The sequence below is a fragment of the Mirounga angustirostris genome, unplaced genomic scaffold, assembly GCF_029215605.1.
Source record: "Mirounga angustirostris isolate CCGP_5_RB_7025 unplaced genomic scaffold, mMirAng1.0.hap1 SCAF_2, whole genome shotgun sequence".
NCBI classification, from domain to species: domain Eukaryota; kingdom Metazoa; phylum Chordata; class Mammalia; order Carnivora; family Phocidae; genus Mirounga; species Mirounga angustirostris.
The window spans coordinates 93,140,813-93,160,222 of record NW_026991710.1 but is presented as its reverse complement, the minus strand read 5'-3'; the positions used below and the strand labels follow the sequence as shown (position 1 = coordinate 93,160,222).

Sequence of the window (19,410 nt, the reverse complement as noted above, 5' to 3'; positions counted from 1 at the left end):
TGATATCGATCTATCTGATACCCAGGTCTATCTCTCAATTGGTTTGAATCAGGTGGGGAAAAGGGGTATCGGTGTTATTTTTTGTCTTTCCTAAAGCCCCAACAGACAAGAAATAGAGAGGGAGAAGAAAAACTAAGAAAGAGATAGAATTGACTTACAACCAAAAAGGAGATTAGGGTAGAGAGAGAAAAATATTAGGATATGGAGACAGAGAGTGAGAAAAGTTGGAGAGACAGAGGGAGGGAGGAAGGAGGAGTAAGCTGGAACTATGCCTAAATATCTCTACTTCTATGATTTTATTCTGGTTTACTGTTTACTGCCTTCTAAAATACTAATTGGATGCTTAATCAATGTTTATAGTTTCTAACTGCTTTTTTCTGATGTATAGAATTTACTTAAATAAATAAAATTAGAATATTCCAGCAGTAGAGAAATTATTCTAATGGAATAATGACCAGCACAAACATCAGGAATAATTCAAGTCTCTGGATAAAAAATTGTCTACCCTGACTTAAAACATTACAAACAAGGTTAAATACTTTACCATCCAACACATTTCTTTTTCGGTAAGTCAGAGGTCATCCTGTTCAGTTCATAAATTTATAATAACACATATCTATAGGAGTATAAGTCTGTACTTGCTGTTCAATGAAGGGTTGTGCCAAAAGTTATGTTACGGTCTTAAATTTTACTTCTTTGCACTACAGTAAACTACTCTGTGGACATAGGTGGTCTGTAATTTCATTGAAAAATGTAATAATCAGTATCTTAGTAAGCTGTAGGAGTAGACGTTCAATTAATGAAGTTTTTGAACCCTATTAAACTAGTGAACATCCAAAAATTTCAGTGTGTTTGCTTTATTGCATGGAAAAGCTTCTGTGGCTCATTGATACTTTGCGTTTCACATTAAATTTAATTTGTAAGCAATAATAAAATAAAATGGACACAAAATCTAACTAATAAGAACTTGGATATGTTTTTATCCATGTACATTAAATTGTTCTGATTTGTGTTCTCCTGCATCCATGTACATTTTAGGCATCAGAATGGTTTTTCTACCATCTCCAACCATGCACAGACTGATGAGGTTCCTTTGGGGAAACCATGCTAATGTTTTATCAACCACAAGGTGGAGCTGTGACAGTTAAACAAAGTCATGCCAGGGGCATGTCTTCGACTTGTATTCTAGTAATATATTCACCCTTCTAGCTCAGTTATTCAATTCAATACATGAAAATCCTAATTTGAGAATAAATCCATAATTCTAGAATATAAGCACCTCCTGCCAACACATACATACATACATACACACACACACACACACACATTGAACAGAAAGCAGGGAAATGTGAATGTATTCAGGAAGTTTCACAGTGTTTTCATGCTATTTAATACCTACCTGGGCATGGTACTATTGAAAGCATACCAAATAAATAACAAAAAGTAAAAATGGTTACCAAAAAAAGAAAACTCCCATTGAATTACATAAAGAAAATTTTTTAAAAATCAGTGAAACAAGAAATCCATGAAAATGAGATGTTGCCTACAGGCATGTAGGAGATCTCCATGTAGGAGATCATGAATACAATCTGGGGTTCTCAAAATGCTAGTGTGGACCTGGAGAACAGACCATGGTTTGTTTGTTTCATATCCGCATCTTTATATGCTGATAAGTGTTCAGTTTAAGTAGAATCATCATACCATGAACCTGTTTAATAGAAAGTATTGTTCTAAAGTTTCCTTAACCTAGTACTTTCAAAGAAGGAAAAAGGATCAGATCAAGAACTTGATAAAATAGACCATGTTGAAAATGAAGGGTTTTTTCTCTGATAGTGATATGATTATTTATAGGTTATTATGAATTTGTGTAAAGCCATAAATTTCATTTTATCGAAATTTGAAATCTTTTCCTAAGAATTTCAGATTATGATGTCCAAATCTATCTGTATGTCAGAATCCAGTATATAAAACACTGGTCCCATCACCAGTCCCCCCACTCTCACCCCGAGTGGCTCTTCCTTCTCTTGACCCCAAGGACCACCCTCCATCTACATCATCAAAGCCAAAGGGTCAATCTAACCATCTTCCTCTTCACCCATCCCATGAAATCCATCACCAAATCTGGCTGCTTTTACCTCATAGATATGCTCTCAAATTTGTCATTTCCCAAATTCTCTCCATCATTGCTATCACCAAGGTTAAAGGTCAAGTCTTCTCTTAACAGCTTCAGCTAATATTCCTACAATAGTTTTTCAGATGTTTGCAACTGCCAGGTTTGGCCCTTTGACAACTCTCCTCTAAAATTCATCGTTTAAGTTTATAGTCAGAGGGATCCATCCAAAATGCGGACAAGATCTCCCCTCCCTCACACTTTTACTCTACCAATACTGCACTATTCTTTCTCTCATACACCATAAGCCTTTGCTCATGATCTCATTAAGGCTTCAAATGCCCTCCCTACCTTTCCTCACCATCATTACCCATCACTGTATCTCAGTTTGGCCTCATCTCCTCCAGGAAACCTGAGCCCCGGGGCTTTAGTTGTACTCTGTGGGTACCACTAGCCTAGTTTCTCTCACATCCCATCAGACTATGATTTTAACAATCATGTCCTGGTCACATTTGTATCTCTAGCACCCACCACAAAGCCAGCCCAGAAAGGCACTTATTACATGCACACTGAATTGTTCAAAAAAAAAAAAAAAAAAAAAAGAAAGAAAAAAAGTAGGGAAGAGGCACTGATGCTCAAGGAAAAACCCCAAGAAAAATCTGTTTTTGCTAATTATCCATTTAGAATTAACTACGTTTTAAGGTATTTATTTCTTAGACTATGAATGTGTTAACTACAGCTTAGAAAACAGCTAAGACTAAAACTATAAACCTAAGATTACTGATTAGTGAAAAACATTACACTATATGGACAACCATATGTTAACTGAAATTGGCAGTCAATCCTTTGATGAGGTACCATGGGATGTTCTTATTCAGCTTGCCTCGAAAAATAACAAACACCAGTTGTGCTAGTTAGTAATAATCAGAAAATAACATTGATTTTATACTTCAGAATATGACATGAACCTCTTCAGATTTGTCTATAAAGCCTGTGCTCCTTCAGATTTTGCTCAGACTGCTTTTGTATTCAAGATCTTGGAGGATTTTGGTCTAATTCTTTTTCATGAAAAAGTCAGTTTCAGGCATCTTCCTCCTGAATTTGTTTCTTTTTCATCCTTCTTCACAAAATACTTTTATTCACAGAATTTATGCCACTAACAAAAACACCCATAAGGTAAAACAGTCCTTTTTAATTGCCTAGAGAAAAAAGTGGTAAATGATTACAAACACTATACTGAAATGTAGAGAGCTCTTTCCTTATCATTGCTCTGCTTCTTACTAGTTGTTTGACTTTTATTAAGTTACTTAATCTCTCTGGGCCTGTTTCCTGTTCTTTAAAATAGGCACTTAATGTTGCTTGAGATACAACATGCTGAGAGCAGGGCAGTACCTGCTAAGTATCAATAATTATGTCTACTTTTTTTTTTATTATCATCATGAAAAAGTGTTGCATTGCCTTCTGGCTGATACCAATGTCAGCTTTCGGTGAATACCTGTCAGATCGTGCTCCCTCCAAGCTGTATCGCAGGTAATTCATACCATCCAGGAACTGACTGCTGGGTAGCGAGTCATCACCCAGTTCTTTCAGATCCTCAGGCCTAAGGTATTCTCCCCCATCGCCTGTCATTGTGTCATCACCTTGAGGCAATCAGAGGATTAGTATTAGTATTAACTACAAAATAGGATGATGATCATGAAAAAACATCAGAATAGCATGGACATCACCTGAACACCGCACACCCGAAGAAAACAGAACACATGCAACCACAAAGTGCTAAAACTTAGAGAAACAATATTTGACCCATTTTCCAATTGCTTACCAAGAAGAAAGAATTGCCTGAGTTGTAATTCTCTTAATATCCATTTTCTTTACTCATTTTTTTTTTTTACCATAGCTGGTTTATAGCTTGTACTATTTAACATAGTCCACTATGTAGACTACTCAACTTCTAGACATAGTTCCAATAATTTTGTACATAATGTCTGGCATTAACAGTCTCTTCGTGTCATTGGCAATATGCTAAGAAATACCTACTGCTCCAGGCACCTGGGTGGCTCAGTCGGTTAAGCGGCTGCTTTCAGCTCAGGTCATGATCCCAGGGTCTTGGGATGGAGCCCCGCATCGGGCTCCTTGCTCAGTGGGGAGTCTGCTTCTCCCTCTCCCCCACCACCTTGGCTCGTGCTCTCTCTCACTATCTCTATCTCAAACAAATAAATAAAACCTTAACAAAAAATAGAAAGAAATATCTACTGCTCTAAAATATGTGACATAGTATGTGGAGGGATATGATTTATAGGATTAACAAGATATGCACATTAGGGAAAGAATACTAGAACAAAGTGAGCAGATTGTGACATTTTAATAAACAACCTGGAATTTAATTTTAAAAACATTACAGAGCATAAAAAGGATGTTTTGTTGGAAACTAGGTGGCTTCCCAAAGGTGAATGACAGGGAAAATAGAGAATTAAGTAATCAAGTAGCGGCAGAAAGAGATGACTAAGTGTGGTAGCTCATATTTAGAAGATCAAATGGTAAGGGTACATTCCCTGCCTGTGACTAGGAATAGAATGCTTTCAAAAATATCTTTTTCAGGTGAGTCAATAAGTAATACCTCATTCACAGAAGTGCTCTGTATGCCATTAATATACTGACATGGAGAAATAAATAATATAGCTGAGAGAAACTATTTTTGATGACTCCTTAAGACACTAATCACACACTTTAAGCCTGATGATCTATGTAAAGGACAATTTGAAGGAATGTACTTCATTCCTATAAACTAAGTTAAATATTCATTATTCTATACTCATTTGTTTCAAGTAATTGTTCTAAATCAGCACTAATTTATAAAGGTACAGCATTAAAGAACTGTAAGAAAGATATATGTCTTTGACATTTCACTGTTTGTCTATATATATGATCTTAAGATCTCAGGTATATATAAAAGGATTATTAGCTCTTTAAATTACTTAAAACTAATGACAGATTAAAAAAAAAGACCTTCCAGTAAGTGGAGATATAATTTATTAACCATTAGATTTTTGTCTCAGAGTGAATGCATTTAACATTTGACAGTTATAATAAGTCTCGTCATTAAAAATATTTTCATGGCTCCTTCAGTGACACCATTAGATCTTTATTGCATTTTAGCATAATGAGTTAGGCTACACAGAGTATTAATTAAAAATTGAGTCTTTAGAATCAGATAGACCTGGATTCAAATTCTAATTCTGTTATTTACTGGCCTGTTAATCTTCCAGAGCCTCAATTTCCACAACTAGTAAATGGGAATGATACTAATAATCTATCTCACACAGTAGTTGTATGAATTAAATAACATATAAGAATGTGTAATCAAGTGTCAGAATATACTAATTGCTACCTATTGTTTTTATTAATACAAAATGGTGAAAGTGTGACACATCAATGAAATATGAGCTCAACTTCATTTATGCAAAAATATTCTTTTTTTTAAAGATTTTATTTATTTATTTATTTGAGAGAGAGAGAGAGAGCTAACACAAGCTGGGGGAGAGAGAGAGGGAGAAGCAAACCCCCTTGCTGAGCAGGGAGCCTGATGTGGGGCTCAATCCCAGGACTCTGGGACCATGACCTCAGCTGAAGGCAGACACTTAACTGACTGAGCCACCCAGGTGCCCCTACAAAAATATTTTTAAATGTATATATCATAAAGAAAGAAATGTAATTGTACTGTGTTTAAATATTCATAAATCTGATAGCTCTAAGGAAAACATGAGTAAAGTTTTTAAAATTATGTTTATTAAAGGGGTCTCCTGCCCACCCTTACATATATTTTCTTCTTTAAAGTGAAAAGGGGCACCTGGGTGAAGGTTAAGTGTCTGCTTTCACCTCAGGCCATGATCTCGGGGTCCTGGGATCGAGTCCCGCATCTCAGGCTCCCTGCTCAGCGGGGAACCCGCTTCTCCCTCTCTCTCTGCCTCTCCCCCTCCTTGTGCTCTCTCTTTCGCTCTTTCAAATGAATAAATAAAATCTTAAAAAAAATTTTTAAAAAAAGTGTTCCCTCACAAAGCAAGATGTGGCAATAACAGCAATCTACAGATAACACTACAGTCAAACACAAAATGCATGATGTTGGTCAACTTTAAGAACCAAAAAGGTCAGAGGACAGAGATCACTTTAGGATGGTGTGGGGGGGTTCAGTAGCGTCCCCCCAAAATTTCACTTCCATTTGGAATCTGAGGATAGGGCCTTTTCTGGAGATAGGGCTTTTATAGATGTAACTAAGTTAAGGACTGAGATGAGATCACATTGGGTAACTCCAATCAGAGTGTTCTTAGACAGAGACACAGAGGAAAATGCCACATGAAGGCGGAGTTTGGAGTGATGTGTCTACAAGCCAAGGAACAAACACCAAGGATCGCTGACAGCCACTGGAAGCTGGAAGAGACAAGAAAGACTCTTCCTTAGAGTATCAGAGGTTGGTATGGTCCCGCCATCAAATTTTCACTCCCAGAACTGTGAGAGAATAAATTTGAGCCACCAAGTTTGTGGTAATTTCTTGTGATATTCCTAGGAAATTCAGTGAAGCTGGAGAAGGAGTCACTGAAGAAGGAATTGGAGCTGATCATTTGTTTGGATTCAGTTTTAATGGGCAGAGGTTGACACTACTTTAGGTGAGAGGCTCGTGTGTAAGGGGTCATGGAGGACAATACAAACAGTGAGAATAAAAGAGTAATACGCGTTACTTATTTAGAGAATACTACCCGAAGTAACTTGGCAAAAGTTAACGTTCATGATGGTGAGCAATGGCAAAAAGTCCAGGAAGAAAGTTAGTGTCTGAACAGTGATCAAATCAAGGCTAGACATCTTATTATAAGCCTTATAGAACTTAATTGTTTCTAGTACTTCCCTCCTCTTATGTAATTGGTAAATCTTTACATAGGAGTATTTTTATGAGTCAAATAAGTTGGGGTACCCCTTTGTTTATTTCTGGGAGAAAAAAATTCTAAGAACAATTCTCTGAATTAGTTTACCAAAACACAGGCATTGTCTGGTTTGGATATAAGTCTAAATTATTTCCAGAAAAAAAAAATATGTGAACTTGTTAACATTCGGGAAGACTAACTCTACTCTTATTATGAAAAAGATCCATAGTTAGATGAAGTATCTGTCATGTCATACAAGGAGGAAGTGAGGAGCCCCACTGTCAAGAGTTCACAGCCAAAGTGTGACAAAAGGAGATAACAGATGGTTCCTCTACATTTCATCGTAACACTCAGCCATTCTGGAGTTCTCCTGATTATCATTAGTACACATCATTCCAGAGAACCAGTGGAGGAGTTTGTACAAACCATCCATGCACAAACCTTTGAGTATGTGGGACACATGGGTCACATTTCTACAGGTATTTTAGTTACATAAGTGTTATCACCCCTGAGCCCCACCATATAACTTACTGCTGTGGAGCTGAGTCAGCAAAGGTAGGGCTCAGCTCATGATCCTATGAAGATGTAGAGGATTACATTTACAGCTGTGTTTTCATCTGCACGGTACAATACTCTCAGGTTGAATTCCCATTTCTATCTTTTCCTTCCATTTCTCTGCCATGTTGTTCCATCAGGACTTATTTATAGTATGACTGAGCTATTATAACAGCTTTCATACTGGGTTTACATTCCCCATCTACCACTTAATAGCTGTGTACTGTGGAGCAAACTACTTAATGTGTTTAAGTCTTAGTCTCGTCCTGTTCAGGTGAGCCTTTCCTCACCTGAAAAAAAAATGAGGGGAAATCAATAGCCTAGCTCATGTGGATGCTATGGGAATTAAATGAGACAATGCACCTAGCATTGTGGATGTTTAGTAAATGTTTTCTCCTCTGTCAAATATATGTGCGTCCTTCCAATTTCTTCCTAATACACTCCTTTAGTGTATCACTGCTGGTTTAATCTTTGTGAAAATCAGATTTGTTTCAATCATTAATCAAAATGTTTAATATATCCTAATTTCCCAGACTTTTCAGTTAAGAATTCAAACATTCACAGTGAAGCCCAGTATGTTTTAATGCATGAGCCAAATTGAATGACTGGATTATTTTGCCACTCTGTGTCTCTCTCTCGTGCTTTCGCCTCTCAGGACCTTCCATACTGTTCCTTCCCCACTCTCTAAAACCTGTGTCACCTTCCTATTAATCTCTCAGTTTTGGCAAGTCCACGGGACTGTGCTAGGTCTCTCCTTCCCTAGCTCCCAAGGCAGATATGAAAAGTGGATGACATAGTGCCTTCTGTTATATTTCATTTAACTTCTACATTATCTCCCAGTCTATAAAGGCATAAAGGCATGCCCTGTGTTCACCTCTGATGCCCCAGTGGTAGCAGTGATAGAACTTTACACACAGTAGTAACATCACTTTTACTATCTGTTGATTGGATTCATGAGCGGATATCCTGATTACTATACCAAGTTAGCCTGAAAGGACATCTATACTTGGCTTGAATATTCTTTTGAGTATTGATAATACACACAACTATCAAAACAGAAGAGCTGTAAAAAAAAAAAAAAAAAAAAAAAGGCAAGAATAGGCTAATACCTTTAAAATACATGTGGCTGCACTTTGTCCATATGAATGGTAGGTTCCATGAAAACATTTTAAGCCCATAAAACATTGAAGCGTTGGCAATATCAACCAGCCAAATTTCTTTATACTAATTCTTAGCACTAAAAGTCACTTCACAATACTCAAATATATTGTATACATAAAAATTTTTCAACTTGAATTTCTTTCTGGGGAAAAATGTGTTATTAAGGTTTTGGCTAGGTCTAAAGGAAGCAAAGCTTCTTCTCTCACCATAAAAGATATTCTTGATCATTAGCCAATATTCCTCTAAAAGCAAGACTTTTTATCACTAAAAACTCTAATCTATAACAGTTTTAATAAAAGTATACAGGGTATTATAGCTAGATCTTATATTAGGCAATGAGCAGGTCCAAAAAGCTATTTTATATAAATGGAATTTCTTTAATCCCACTCAATACTTTGAATGCATTGGCACTGGAATTATTTAACAATTATTTAGGAAATAAACTATTTTTAAATTAAATAATCACTCTAATTTATTTGATTTATAAATTTAGATTTGCATGTAAGAAGTTTGCTTCAAGTGATACCACATGCACTTTGGATCCTTCTTGGTAGATAGAATATTTTATATTATTCATTTTTCCCTATATGCTGAAGCTCCTCCTAAATAATTTTAAGGGTTATTTTTATTCCTAGCTACCTTCAAAAATCACATTATAACTATCAATTTCACATATTTTTTAACCACATCTAAAACTTATCTTTAGCCAAGAATGATATGAAGTACATTCAGTCAAGCAGTCTTAATTTTAACAGGTTCATGGTAGTTAAATGTCAACTTACAAAGAATTATTTTTTTCTCTGTGTATTCTTAGCAGAGAGATTAGTTTTGGTAAAATATTTATATGATGCTCATTAGAAAATTTAATGATACTAATAGGCCTCAACAACAGAAGCAAAATCATTAATAGGATAAGCAATTTATGGCTTTAAGCTTCCAAGTTAATAAAATCTACACACTCACATGCATACATATACAACTCCATGCTATTTCAAAAGAAACAGATTAGTAGTAGGCACCCAGATTTAAATATTAAGCAAGTTGCTTCTATCCAGTTAAGAAAAATTAAAAGCAAAGCTTTCACTCCAATAACTTCCTCTAAAGGTACCTGAATCACTAAGTGCTTCCCCATCAGTAAAGTTGTCACCGAACTGTTTAAAGGCTGTTAAGAAAGATGATCCCACAAAACAAAATATGATGTGCATATATGAATACTAAAATTAGCTGGCAAGTATTAGGATGGAACACAAAATTATTATACTACTTGGAAATGCTAACTTTGGCAATTATTAATTTACTTATAATAACGCACTGACCAAACATTTGCTCATTCTTGTCATAAGTTCTTACAAAAGCTGAGATAACTCAGTGCCTATTACCGATCGGTGAACGAACTAGTTCCAAATAACGACACCTCAATGTAAAATTTCACCTTCTGATTACATCTTGAAGGACCTAAAAATCTACTTTTACTATTTCTCAATAAAAGCAATTATTATTGAGAATAGTACTATTCTTTTCAACCTGACTAGTTTTTTAGTTCTTTTATCTCTGCAGTGAGGGACTCCCTAGTATCTTCTATGCTTTTCTCAAGCCCAGCTAGTCTCCTTCTGATTGTTATTTTAAATTCCGGTTCAGGCGTATTACTTATATCTGGTTTAATTAGATCCCTGGCCGTGCCCTCTTCTTGTTCTTTCTTTTGAGATGAGTCCCTCCAACTTGGCATTTTGTCTAGATCTCTGTCTTGTGTGTATTAGGAAAGCCTGTTAGGTTTCCCGCTCCCGAGAGTAATGCTGTATTAAGAAGAGGTCATAGAGGGCGCCTGGGTGGCTCAGTCGTTAAGCGAGTGCCTTCGGCTCAGGTCATGATCCCGGAGTCCCATGATGGAGTCCCGCATCGGGCTCCCTGCTCAGCGGGAAGCCTGCTTCTCCCTCTCCCTCTGTTGCTCCCCCTGCCTGTGCTCTCTCTTACTCTGTCTCTCTCTGACAAATAAATAAAATTAAGAAAAAAAAAAATCTTTAAAAAAAAAAAAAGAAGAAGAGGTCCTACACTGTCCAGGGCCTGGTGCTTCAGGAAATGTCTTTGATGTGTGCTGTGTGCACTCTGCTGTTGGGTTTTGGCTGCTCTTTCCCTCAGATTAGTCTCGGCAGAGTTTCTCTTTGCCTGCAGTGGGGAGTGTTTGGACCTTCTCCAGTGTGTGGCAAGTTTTAACTAGTACTATTCTTTATGGCAATAATTTTTCAAACATACACATTTGACCAAAAGCGGTACTATTGAAATTTGGCTACATACCTCATTTGCTGCATTCATGATTTTTTGGCAGATTTTTTGGTTCAAGAAAAGTCAACTGCTCTAACTGAAGTAGAGGTAAGGAGCCAGAAAGCCTCGTGGAGGGACAGACCCTGCAGCACAATGCTCCATCCCCACGCCAGGCAGTCCCTTGTACTCCTTTTAGAGCAACAGGCTTCTCAACGTTTGAAATCCACTACCTTAGATAATTTTTATCAACTCTAAAACTACACAGAGCATATTTTATGACTTAAAGAATCAAATTCTTACGTTGAATTAGTATGACTTACATGCTATTTTTAACCTTATCTAAGCCTCCTCTCCTCTGGACTTATGATTTATTCTGATCATTTGAACCAATCAGAAACAGAGATTTCTCAATATACCATTGAGAGAATATACTTCAAAGTCTTTCACTTTAAGGCATTTTAATTTTAAAAAGTATGTTAACATAACTAAAACACGTATGAATAATAATTGTATTATCAGGTAGGCGTTTTTAACAGATGGCCAATTTCCAGTGTCTTTCCCCTTTTCCAGTTCTGTTATTTAGTAAGACATTAAAGATAACACCCATTGAAAATAGACTAATCACTATCCTCTTTCCCCAAAGGACAAAAGTAGGTGTTTTGAAACAGAGGTGAAAAAGTGACTTTAAATGTTAAGAGGCTTTCACCCACACCCACTGTACCAGCTTAGTCCCTGAGGAAAAGGACGGCTTGTCTTTGTGTAAGACAATGAAGACCAAATAAAAATCTTACCTTCTTCATCAGAAACATCAAGAACCTCAGTCATCGTCTCAGGAACATTTAGCTTGTGTTTTTCAGTGATAGTCTGGAAAGAAAAAAAAATCATTAATACGCAAGTTAAAATCAAACAAAAGAGAAAAGAATCACAGGGGAGGTCACGTGGATAGCATCAGCAAGCCATCAGTCCCTGATCATTTCATCTTCCTACATGTATGTTCTGGAAGCTTACTCTGTTCCATGAAAATTCATTTGTTCTTTCTGAAGATAAATGATGACTGATTCCAGTGAAGTTGTACAAGAAGAAGTTCATTATTTTGAGTTCCTATTTGAAAAATAAATTCTTTAGTGATGGCATTAATAATTAGTCATATTAAGAAAGCAGACAAATGTTTTCAGGGCTTCCCTAAAATGAACTAAGTAATGTCTCCAGAAAAGCTTTAAAAAGAAGCAATGAACATACGTAATTTATTAAAAACAAAGCCATTGGAAAAGAAGTTGTAAACAACGTGAAAGACAAACTATTTGGGCGGAAAACGTGATGCATCTCTTCTGGGATCAGAGGATCAAGAGTAGAGAGTCAATCAAATTGTAGACCGTTTCACTGGTCTACAGTTCTGGTTTCTTGCTTATTCGCCTTCCACAAAGGCACCCCAGAGTTGCCAAGTTCACTGCCTTCCATTCCTGATGGGCGATGTAAGGTTAAGAGACCAGATTCTGGAGACTGGCTGCCTGGGTTCGAATTCTAACTTTGTCATTTCTTAACAAGTTCCTTATTTCTCAATTTTCTCATCTATAAAACAGGGATAATACTACTACTTCATAAAATTGTTATGAAGATTAAATGAAATAATATACATACGAGTTCTAAGAACAGTGCTCGGACTATGTTAGCACTCAATAAATATCAGCTAGTGTAACATCATTATTATAATTGTAATTCAATATTAAATTCATCTTAAAACTGAAGAGCCTCTGAACTTTTTAGTCATTCAGGCACTCAAGAAACATTTTGAGCACCTACCACATGCTGGCACTGTTTTAGACAACCAGGGATACCACAGTGATTTAAAAAAAAAACAAAAACAAAAACAAATCACACTACTTTAAATATCACCTACAGACTGCCAAGTCTCAAATCCTATCTCTAGTGTCTGCACTGAAAATGTAGTAAGTGCACTGAGTGGCATCGTTACGGGAACTCTAAAAACCTAATCTCTCAAAATAAGTCAAATCTTCAACTAAAGTCACGAAAATATAGGGGTAAACAGGTTGTCTTAGGTTTTTAAGCTTTGCTACATGGATACTACAGACTTTTTTGAATGGCACCAACTTCTTTTCTTTCCCAAAGCAGTAGAGAACTTCAAATAGATTTACGAGGAAATTCAACTACTTTGAAAATATATTCACATCTACCTGTATAATATCCGTGTGTCAAGAGGGACTGATGAAATCATAATGTGACACTACATGCCCTTTCAGTTATTCCCCATTTCCTCAGAAAACAAGCCAGACAAAGTGGCTCAGAAGAGCCGGGTGATGTAGTAAGGAGAGGCATGGAGGCCTCCTCTCTCTTTCTCCATGCTGCAGCCGTGTCTCCAGGTCACATCCTCTTACACCTCTAAGTTTTTCCATATATTCTTTCCTTTACCAGAAATATTCTTCTACCTCTTTTCTTGGCTCATAGCAGATGTAATTTTCTTGGAGAGACATTCCCCAATCCTCCCTGATGAGTCTGTTTCACTGTGATTATCTGACGACATGGGATACACCACACCATACACAAGGGTCTGTGCCTTATCTGCTCCCACATGAGAGAGTGAGTCATTGAAGAGTCAGTTTGTTTCCACAGAACCTGAAACCTAGCAGGTGCTTCTCAAATATATATCAAATACATCAATGATACAAAATTAGGCAAAATATACATAAAATCCACATAACAACTAAATAGATTTTCTTTGGGGTGATAAAACAAAGAATGGGAAGAAACTGAGAAAGTAAGGAAAGTCTCATGTTATCCTGATGAAGGCACAGTTGGAGATTGAAGTATTGAATTCAGCTTTCCTGCATGTTGCTTATGATGTTTAAATAATTCTGTAATGTCTTATTCACTGAAAACTAAACTTCAGGAAAGACAAGCATCCATTAAAAATTCTGCATAATAGGGCGCCTGGGTGGCTCAGTCGTTAAGTGTCTGCCTTCGGCTCAGGTCATGATCCCAGGGTCCTGGGATCGAGTCCCACATCGGGCTCCCTCCTCGAGGGGAAGCCTGCTTCTCCCTCTCCCACTCCCGCTGCTTGTGTTCCTGCTCTCGCTATCTCTGTCTCTGTCAAATAAATAAATAAAATCTTAAAAAAAAAAAAAATTCTGCATAATAATAGCTGGTCAATAAGTATTTCTTAAACTTAAGAAGACTATTATATCACTTAATTATTTTATTTTTAAAGATTTATTTATTTATTTGAAAGAGAAAGACAACATGAGCAGGAGGGGGTAGAAGGAGAGAGAATCTGAAGCAGACTCCACACCGAGCGCAGAGCCGGATGCGGGGCTCAATCTCACAACCCTGAGATCATGGCCTGATGCGAAACCAAGTCCAATGCTTAACCGATTGCACCACCCAGGCGCCCCCTCATTTACTTATCTTAATAGTAATTAATTTATAAATTTAACATGGATAAATTAAAACCTGTGTTCTATATCCATGGTTTTCAACTCTAGCTGCATATTAAAATTATTAGAGAAAATTTTAAAATACCATCACTTGGATACCATCACAGAACAATTAAGTCACAATCCCTGAGGGCTCAGCTATGAAAAAGTTGCTCAGATGGATCTATCATGCAGCTCAAATTGCAACCCATTTGGAAAAGTGTATAAATTGCAGAAAGTGATTTGCATTTAAAATATAGGACAGACAGTGACATCCTATTAAGCTAATGATAACCTATTAAGCTTTTTCTGAAACTTTTTTTTTATAAGATTCTCAGTGTAGATAAAATGATTCAAACATGTGAAGGGATATCTACCATATTAGACTACACCAGAAAGCTTATTTTACGGAGATGTTCTAGAGTATTTGCCCTTCTTAGGAAACATTTCACAAGAAGATGCTTCTCTATTTGAAAATAAGTGGTGGAAATATTTTTTAAATAAGTTCTATTGCCTGATGTACTTAATTTATATTTTCAGACACTGATAATAGGACTATAATTTCCTCGAATTTCTAAGAGTGGACTGGAATTTTTTTTTTTTTAAAGATTTTATTTATTTACTTGAGAGAGAGAGACACAGCGAGAGAGGGAACACAAGCAGGGGGAGCGAGAGAGGGAGAAGCAGGCTTCCCGCAGAGCAGGGAGCCCGATGCGGGGCTCGATCGCAGGACCCCGGGATCATGACCTGAGCCGAAGGCAGGCACTTAATGACTGAGCCACCCAGGTGCCCCTGGACTGGAATTTCTAAAAGTGGAAATACCATTGCTTTAGTTTGGTCACTGAATACTATCAAAGTTATTACCAGCAAACATATGTGGCAACAGAAAAAGTACCACACAGTGATCACACTGGTCACAGATATTTTTCTGTTATAGATCATAAAAATGCCCTCTATATGCAGTGTAGTGAGTATGCATTTGTTCATGATGTAGCACTGACCTTTAGAAGACCATCAATAAATATTTGTTGAATGGATGATAAATAAGTCTTCCTACTCATGAGTAATGTTATAAGAGATATATATTTTCCTTTAAAATGGAGTGAACTTTGAAAACTTGATTATCAAAATATAAATATGGCTTTATACAAATGCATCTGAATAGTACATAGAAAACAAAGATATAATTAAATGATCACGGGCAACTCCGTCTGCTATAGAACCTAAGAGTTTATAGTCAAGATTAGAAACCACTTCAAAGTTAAAATGGGTAGTGTACTATGCACAAATTTAATAGTATGTAATTAAATCAGATAATACGGCAATATAAATAGGATAAGATAGATGGAAGCCTTAATAATGAGTTTTTAATATTTATTGTGATGTGGAAAAGATGTAAAAAATAAAACATGAGTCCTTAACGTGCTGTCTGTAAATAGATAATATCTGGTTTGTTTTACGCAAAAGGAAGTGTGCATAGCCGGCCTCCACTTGGCCCGCACCCCTCGCCAACTATTTCCTTTGTATCACATACTCACCAAGTCACCCCAGCGTGATGAGTGATCTTGGCTAATATGCCACCTTCTAATGCCCACACACAATGGCTCCCATCAGTGGGGCAACAGGCTAAATTTGGTTTTGTTCCCAAACGTATTTATACCAATTATACATGTTAATAGAATGTCTATAATAATTTAAACAGTATGTAAATATTTTTCTACAAAAACTAATGTAAATGGTTTGGAAATCTCAACAAATGTGAGTCACCAAAAATAATTTGTACTCAATTAGGTGTAGTTGAGACAATTAAAGCAGATGAGGGAAAAAAAAGTATGTCAAAAGTTTAAAAAGGTTCTGCACTCAGAATAGTGTCACTTTAAGATAATATACAGGATGAATTTGGGGTGCCTGGGTGGCTCAGTCCGTTGTGTCCAACTCTTGATTTCAGCTCAGGTCATGATCTCAGGGTCCTCAGATGCAGCTTTGTGTCAGGATCAATGCTCTCAGCAGGGAGTCTGCTTGAGATTCTCTCCCTCCCTCTGCCCCTCCCCATCCCTGTGCATGCTCTCTAAAAAATAATAAATAAATCTTTAAAATATATATGTATATACAGGATGAATACTATCAAGATATAGGTTTTATAGGGTACAGTATGTAATATCGATGTTCTTTGTGCAAGAATGATCATTTAGCCTCCTTCTAGTCAGTGGACCTATATTCAAAGAAAAGATCTTGACTCCACCTCAAGAGGTGTCCAATGACTTCAGGTGGATTTACTGCATTATGATTCCCATTTTAACTGACTTAGAGCCTCAAATAAGATTTAGGACTTTGAATATTTACATTTCTTAACTGTCAAAAATTTCCCCACTCTTTAAATGGTAATATAAATAAAATGTCATTTTATTTTAGTAGTTTATTCCGCAATTTATGATGTCATTTTTATTTTAGTAATTTGGGGTCTACATATCAATGATTATATGCAACTTAAACCATGATCATTTCAAAATTATGCAAGTAATACAAATACTCGATGACAGCTGATTAATAAGTAGAGGGGTGAGTACTATCTCGGTCTTCCAAACTGCCTTAGGCAATTGAGCTTGGTGGCTTCTACTGCCAGAAATGTGTCCCATGCACTCTGAGGCCCATTCCAGCAAACACACAATGACTGTAATCCTGGGAGAATGCTAAACTGCCTCATATCCCCTGCTGGGTTCCCAAAAGTAAAGTTAGAAAAGCAAAGGTTAAGGAAACAAACCACAATTCCAAAATGTCTCAAAAATTTCTGAAGCAGTGGTTTCTCCTTTACAGACTGCTGCCTTCCTCTTCTCCCTACACAATGACTTTATTCATACTTTGGGGTAAAGAACTTCGGAAGGAGGATTAGCACAGGAAACTTTCTTTGACGGAAGAGAACTCACACAGCTGCTCAAGGCACATCGAACAAATCCAGTGATGTGAGATTTGTATGTTAGTTGTGTAACTGTAATTACATTTAAATGGTAATAACATCAAACTAAATTTAATTTTATTGATTTTACATAATTATTTGTCTAGTGTGCTATATCGGCCCATCACCAGTGAGCAATTCCAAATTCACTTTAGAAAATAATATTGAATATGATGCCTCCATGGAAATCAACCAAAAGCACTATTTGGGTAGGTTGTTTTTAATAGAAAACTAGGTGAAAACACCTCTTTCACAAAATTCATGTTAAGCTACATTTAGTGGGTGCCCGGGTGGCTCAGTCGTTAAGCGTCTGCCTTCGGCTCAGGTCATGATCCCAGGGTCCTGGGATCCAGCCTCGCGTCAGGCTCCCTGCTCGGCGGGAGGCCTGCTTCTCCCTCTCCCACTCCCCCTGCTTGTGTTCCTGCCCTCGATATCTCTGTCTCCACCAAATAAAAAAAATCTTTAAAAAAAAAAAAAAAGCTACATTTAGTAAAGCCAAGATCAGTAATGTCAGAGTGGTTAAGAACATGGACTTTAGAATCTGACAACCTAAATTTGAATCCTAGATCTAGCCTCAATGCCTGCCATATCTGTAATCACTAAATACTCATTTTCAATACCATTAATATCATTATGTGAAAAAAAAGTATGAATGAAAATCTCTTCCCAAAGAGAGGAAGTGCAAAGTAAGAAGGCTCACATAAGAGACAGGAATAAGTTCATATTTTCAATCCTTCACCCCAAACAATTTCACCAAACAATAAAACTCAATTCTAAGAATCAATTCTAAGAGAGTCAGAAAGTAAAAACAGGGTATCGTCAAAACACGTTACCAATACAATTACCCATTTAGACAAAGGGGGTACTTGTTTAGTTAATGTGGACAATGACTTCTTACCCCAACTAAAAGCAAACATGCCATTATGTTTTATATTTGTTTGTCAGCTTTTTACCTAGAAACTTGATTTCTAAGTATAGTGGTTTTTACTGGGGAAATGCTCAGCTGGGCAGGGCAGAGAGTAATAGTTACCAGAACAGAAGAAAAGCTCACAGGGAGCTCTAAAAGTAGTTTTTGTATTCCACTCAAACTAGATGTGGCAGAGATATGACTCCACGTCTAATTTCTGAAAGGTATCTGAACTTGTTTAGTCATAGTATTTAGCAAGCTAATTGCTTCTCTTTTCAAATATAGATCTATATAGTTAAAGTCATTCACTCTAAGTAATATTTATGGGCCTGGGATCTCTTTGAAACTGAACATGTGAGTTCCATAGCTTTGTTGATGTTAAAGAATTTATTTTCTTACAAAACCCAAGTCTCCTCCTCCACTCCCATTAAACTGTAAGCTGCTGGGGAGGGGGGGGGGGGTAATGTTTTCACCACTGATGACTCTTCAGCACTCAGCATAGAGCTCAGAGCATATTTTATATACAATAAATATTGAAGGAATGAATTAGTTAATGAAATGAATGGAAGAAAAAGCAGTCAAGTAGCAAAAAAAGATGCAAGCTTGCCATCTAGTGGTCCCTTGATAAAAATGTATGTGCATGATAACCAGTGATCTGAGCTAATAAAGATTACAGAAAACATGACTCCCAAGAACAGATGTACTTGGCCAATCTTGCCACTACAGTCTCCACTTATCTGTGATTTGCACATTGTTTCAAAGATGCCAAATAAAGACACATATGTATAGGTCCCTAATATGAAGATTTTCCTGGTATAAAAAATGATTATAGTAAGAAGAAGCCATTAAGATTCAGCCATATAGAGCAACTCAGAAGTATAGTGATGGGTAGTGACAAGACTTGTTTTCCTCCTATATAATTTATTGAAGCCATACTTTAAATCTTTTAAAAATATTGTGGTGTATTAGCCAAAGGTTTTAAGACTCTGCTTGAGAAAACAAGCAGTACTATTCTCTCCCATTTAAATTCAGGCTGTGTCTCACAGTTCATTAATAAATCATACTCCACTCTATTAAAAATTTCACATCAAACCAACTGTATTCCATCTGCCTCAATGTCAACA

The 19,410-nt window shown here is 36.7% G+C and overlaps 1 protein-coding gene across 28 annotated transcripts in view; it reads right to left on the bottom strand.

Moving 5' to 3' along the window:
- Positions 1 to 19,410, bottom strand: part of ANK2 (ankyrin 2) — a 224,613-nt gene that overhangs the window by 64,399 nt on the left and 140,804 nt on the right. For 19 of the 28 annotated variants that reach the window (XM_045880552.3, XM_045880559.3, XM_045880568.3 and 16 more), the window contains 2 exons: positions 11,790 to 11,862; positions 3,606 to 3,750 (listed from right to left, as the gene is read on the bottom strand). In XM_045880552.3, the coding sequence (XP_045736508.1) occupies positions 3,606 to 3,750; positions 11,790 to 11,862 (218 nt within the window). Of the gene's footprint in view, positions 1 to 3,605; positions 3,751 to 9,847; positions 9,902 to 11,789; positions 11,863 to 19,410 lie in introns of all 28 variants that reach the window. The other 9 variants (XM_045880577.3, XM_045880578.3, XM_045880549.3 and 6 more) reach the window with 1 other exon arrangement.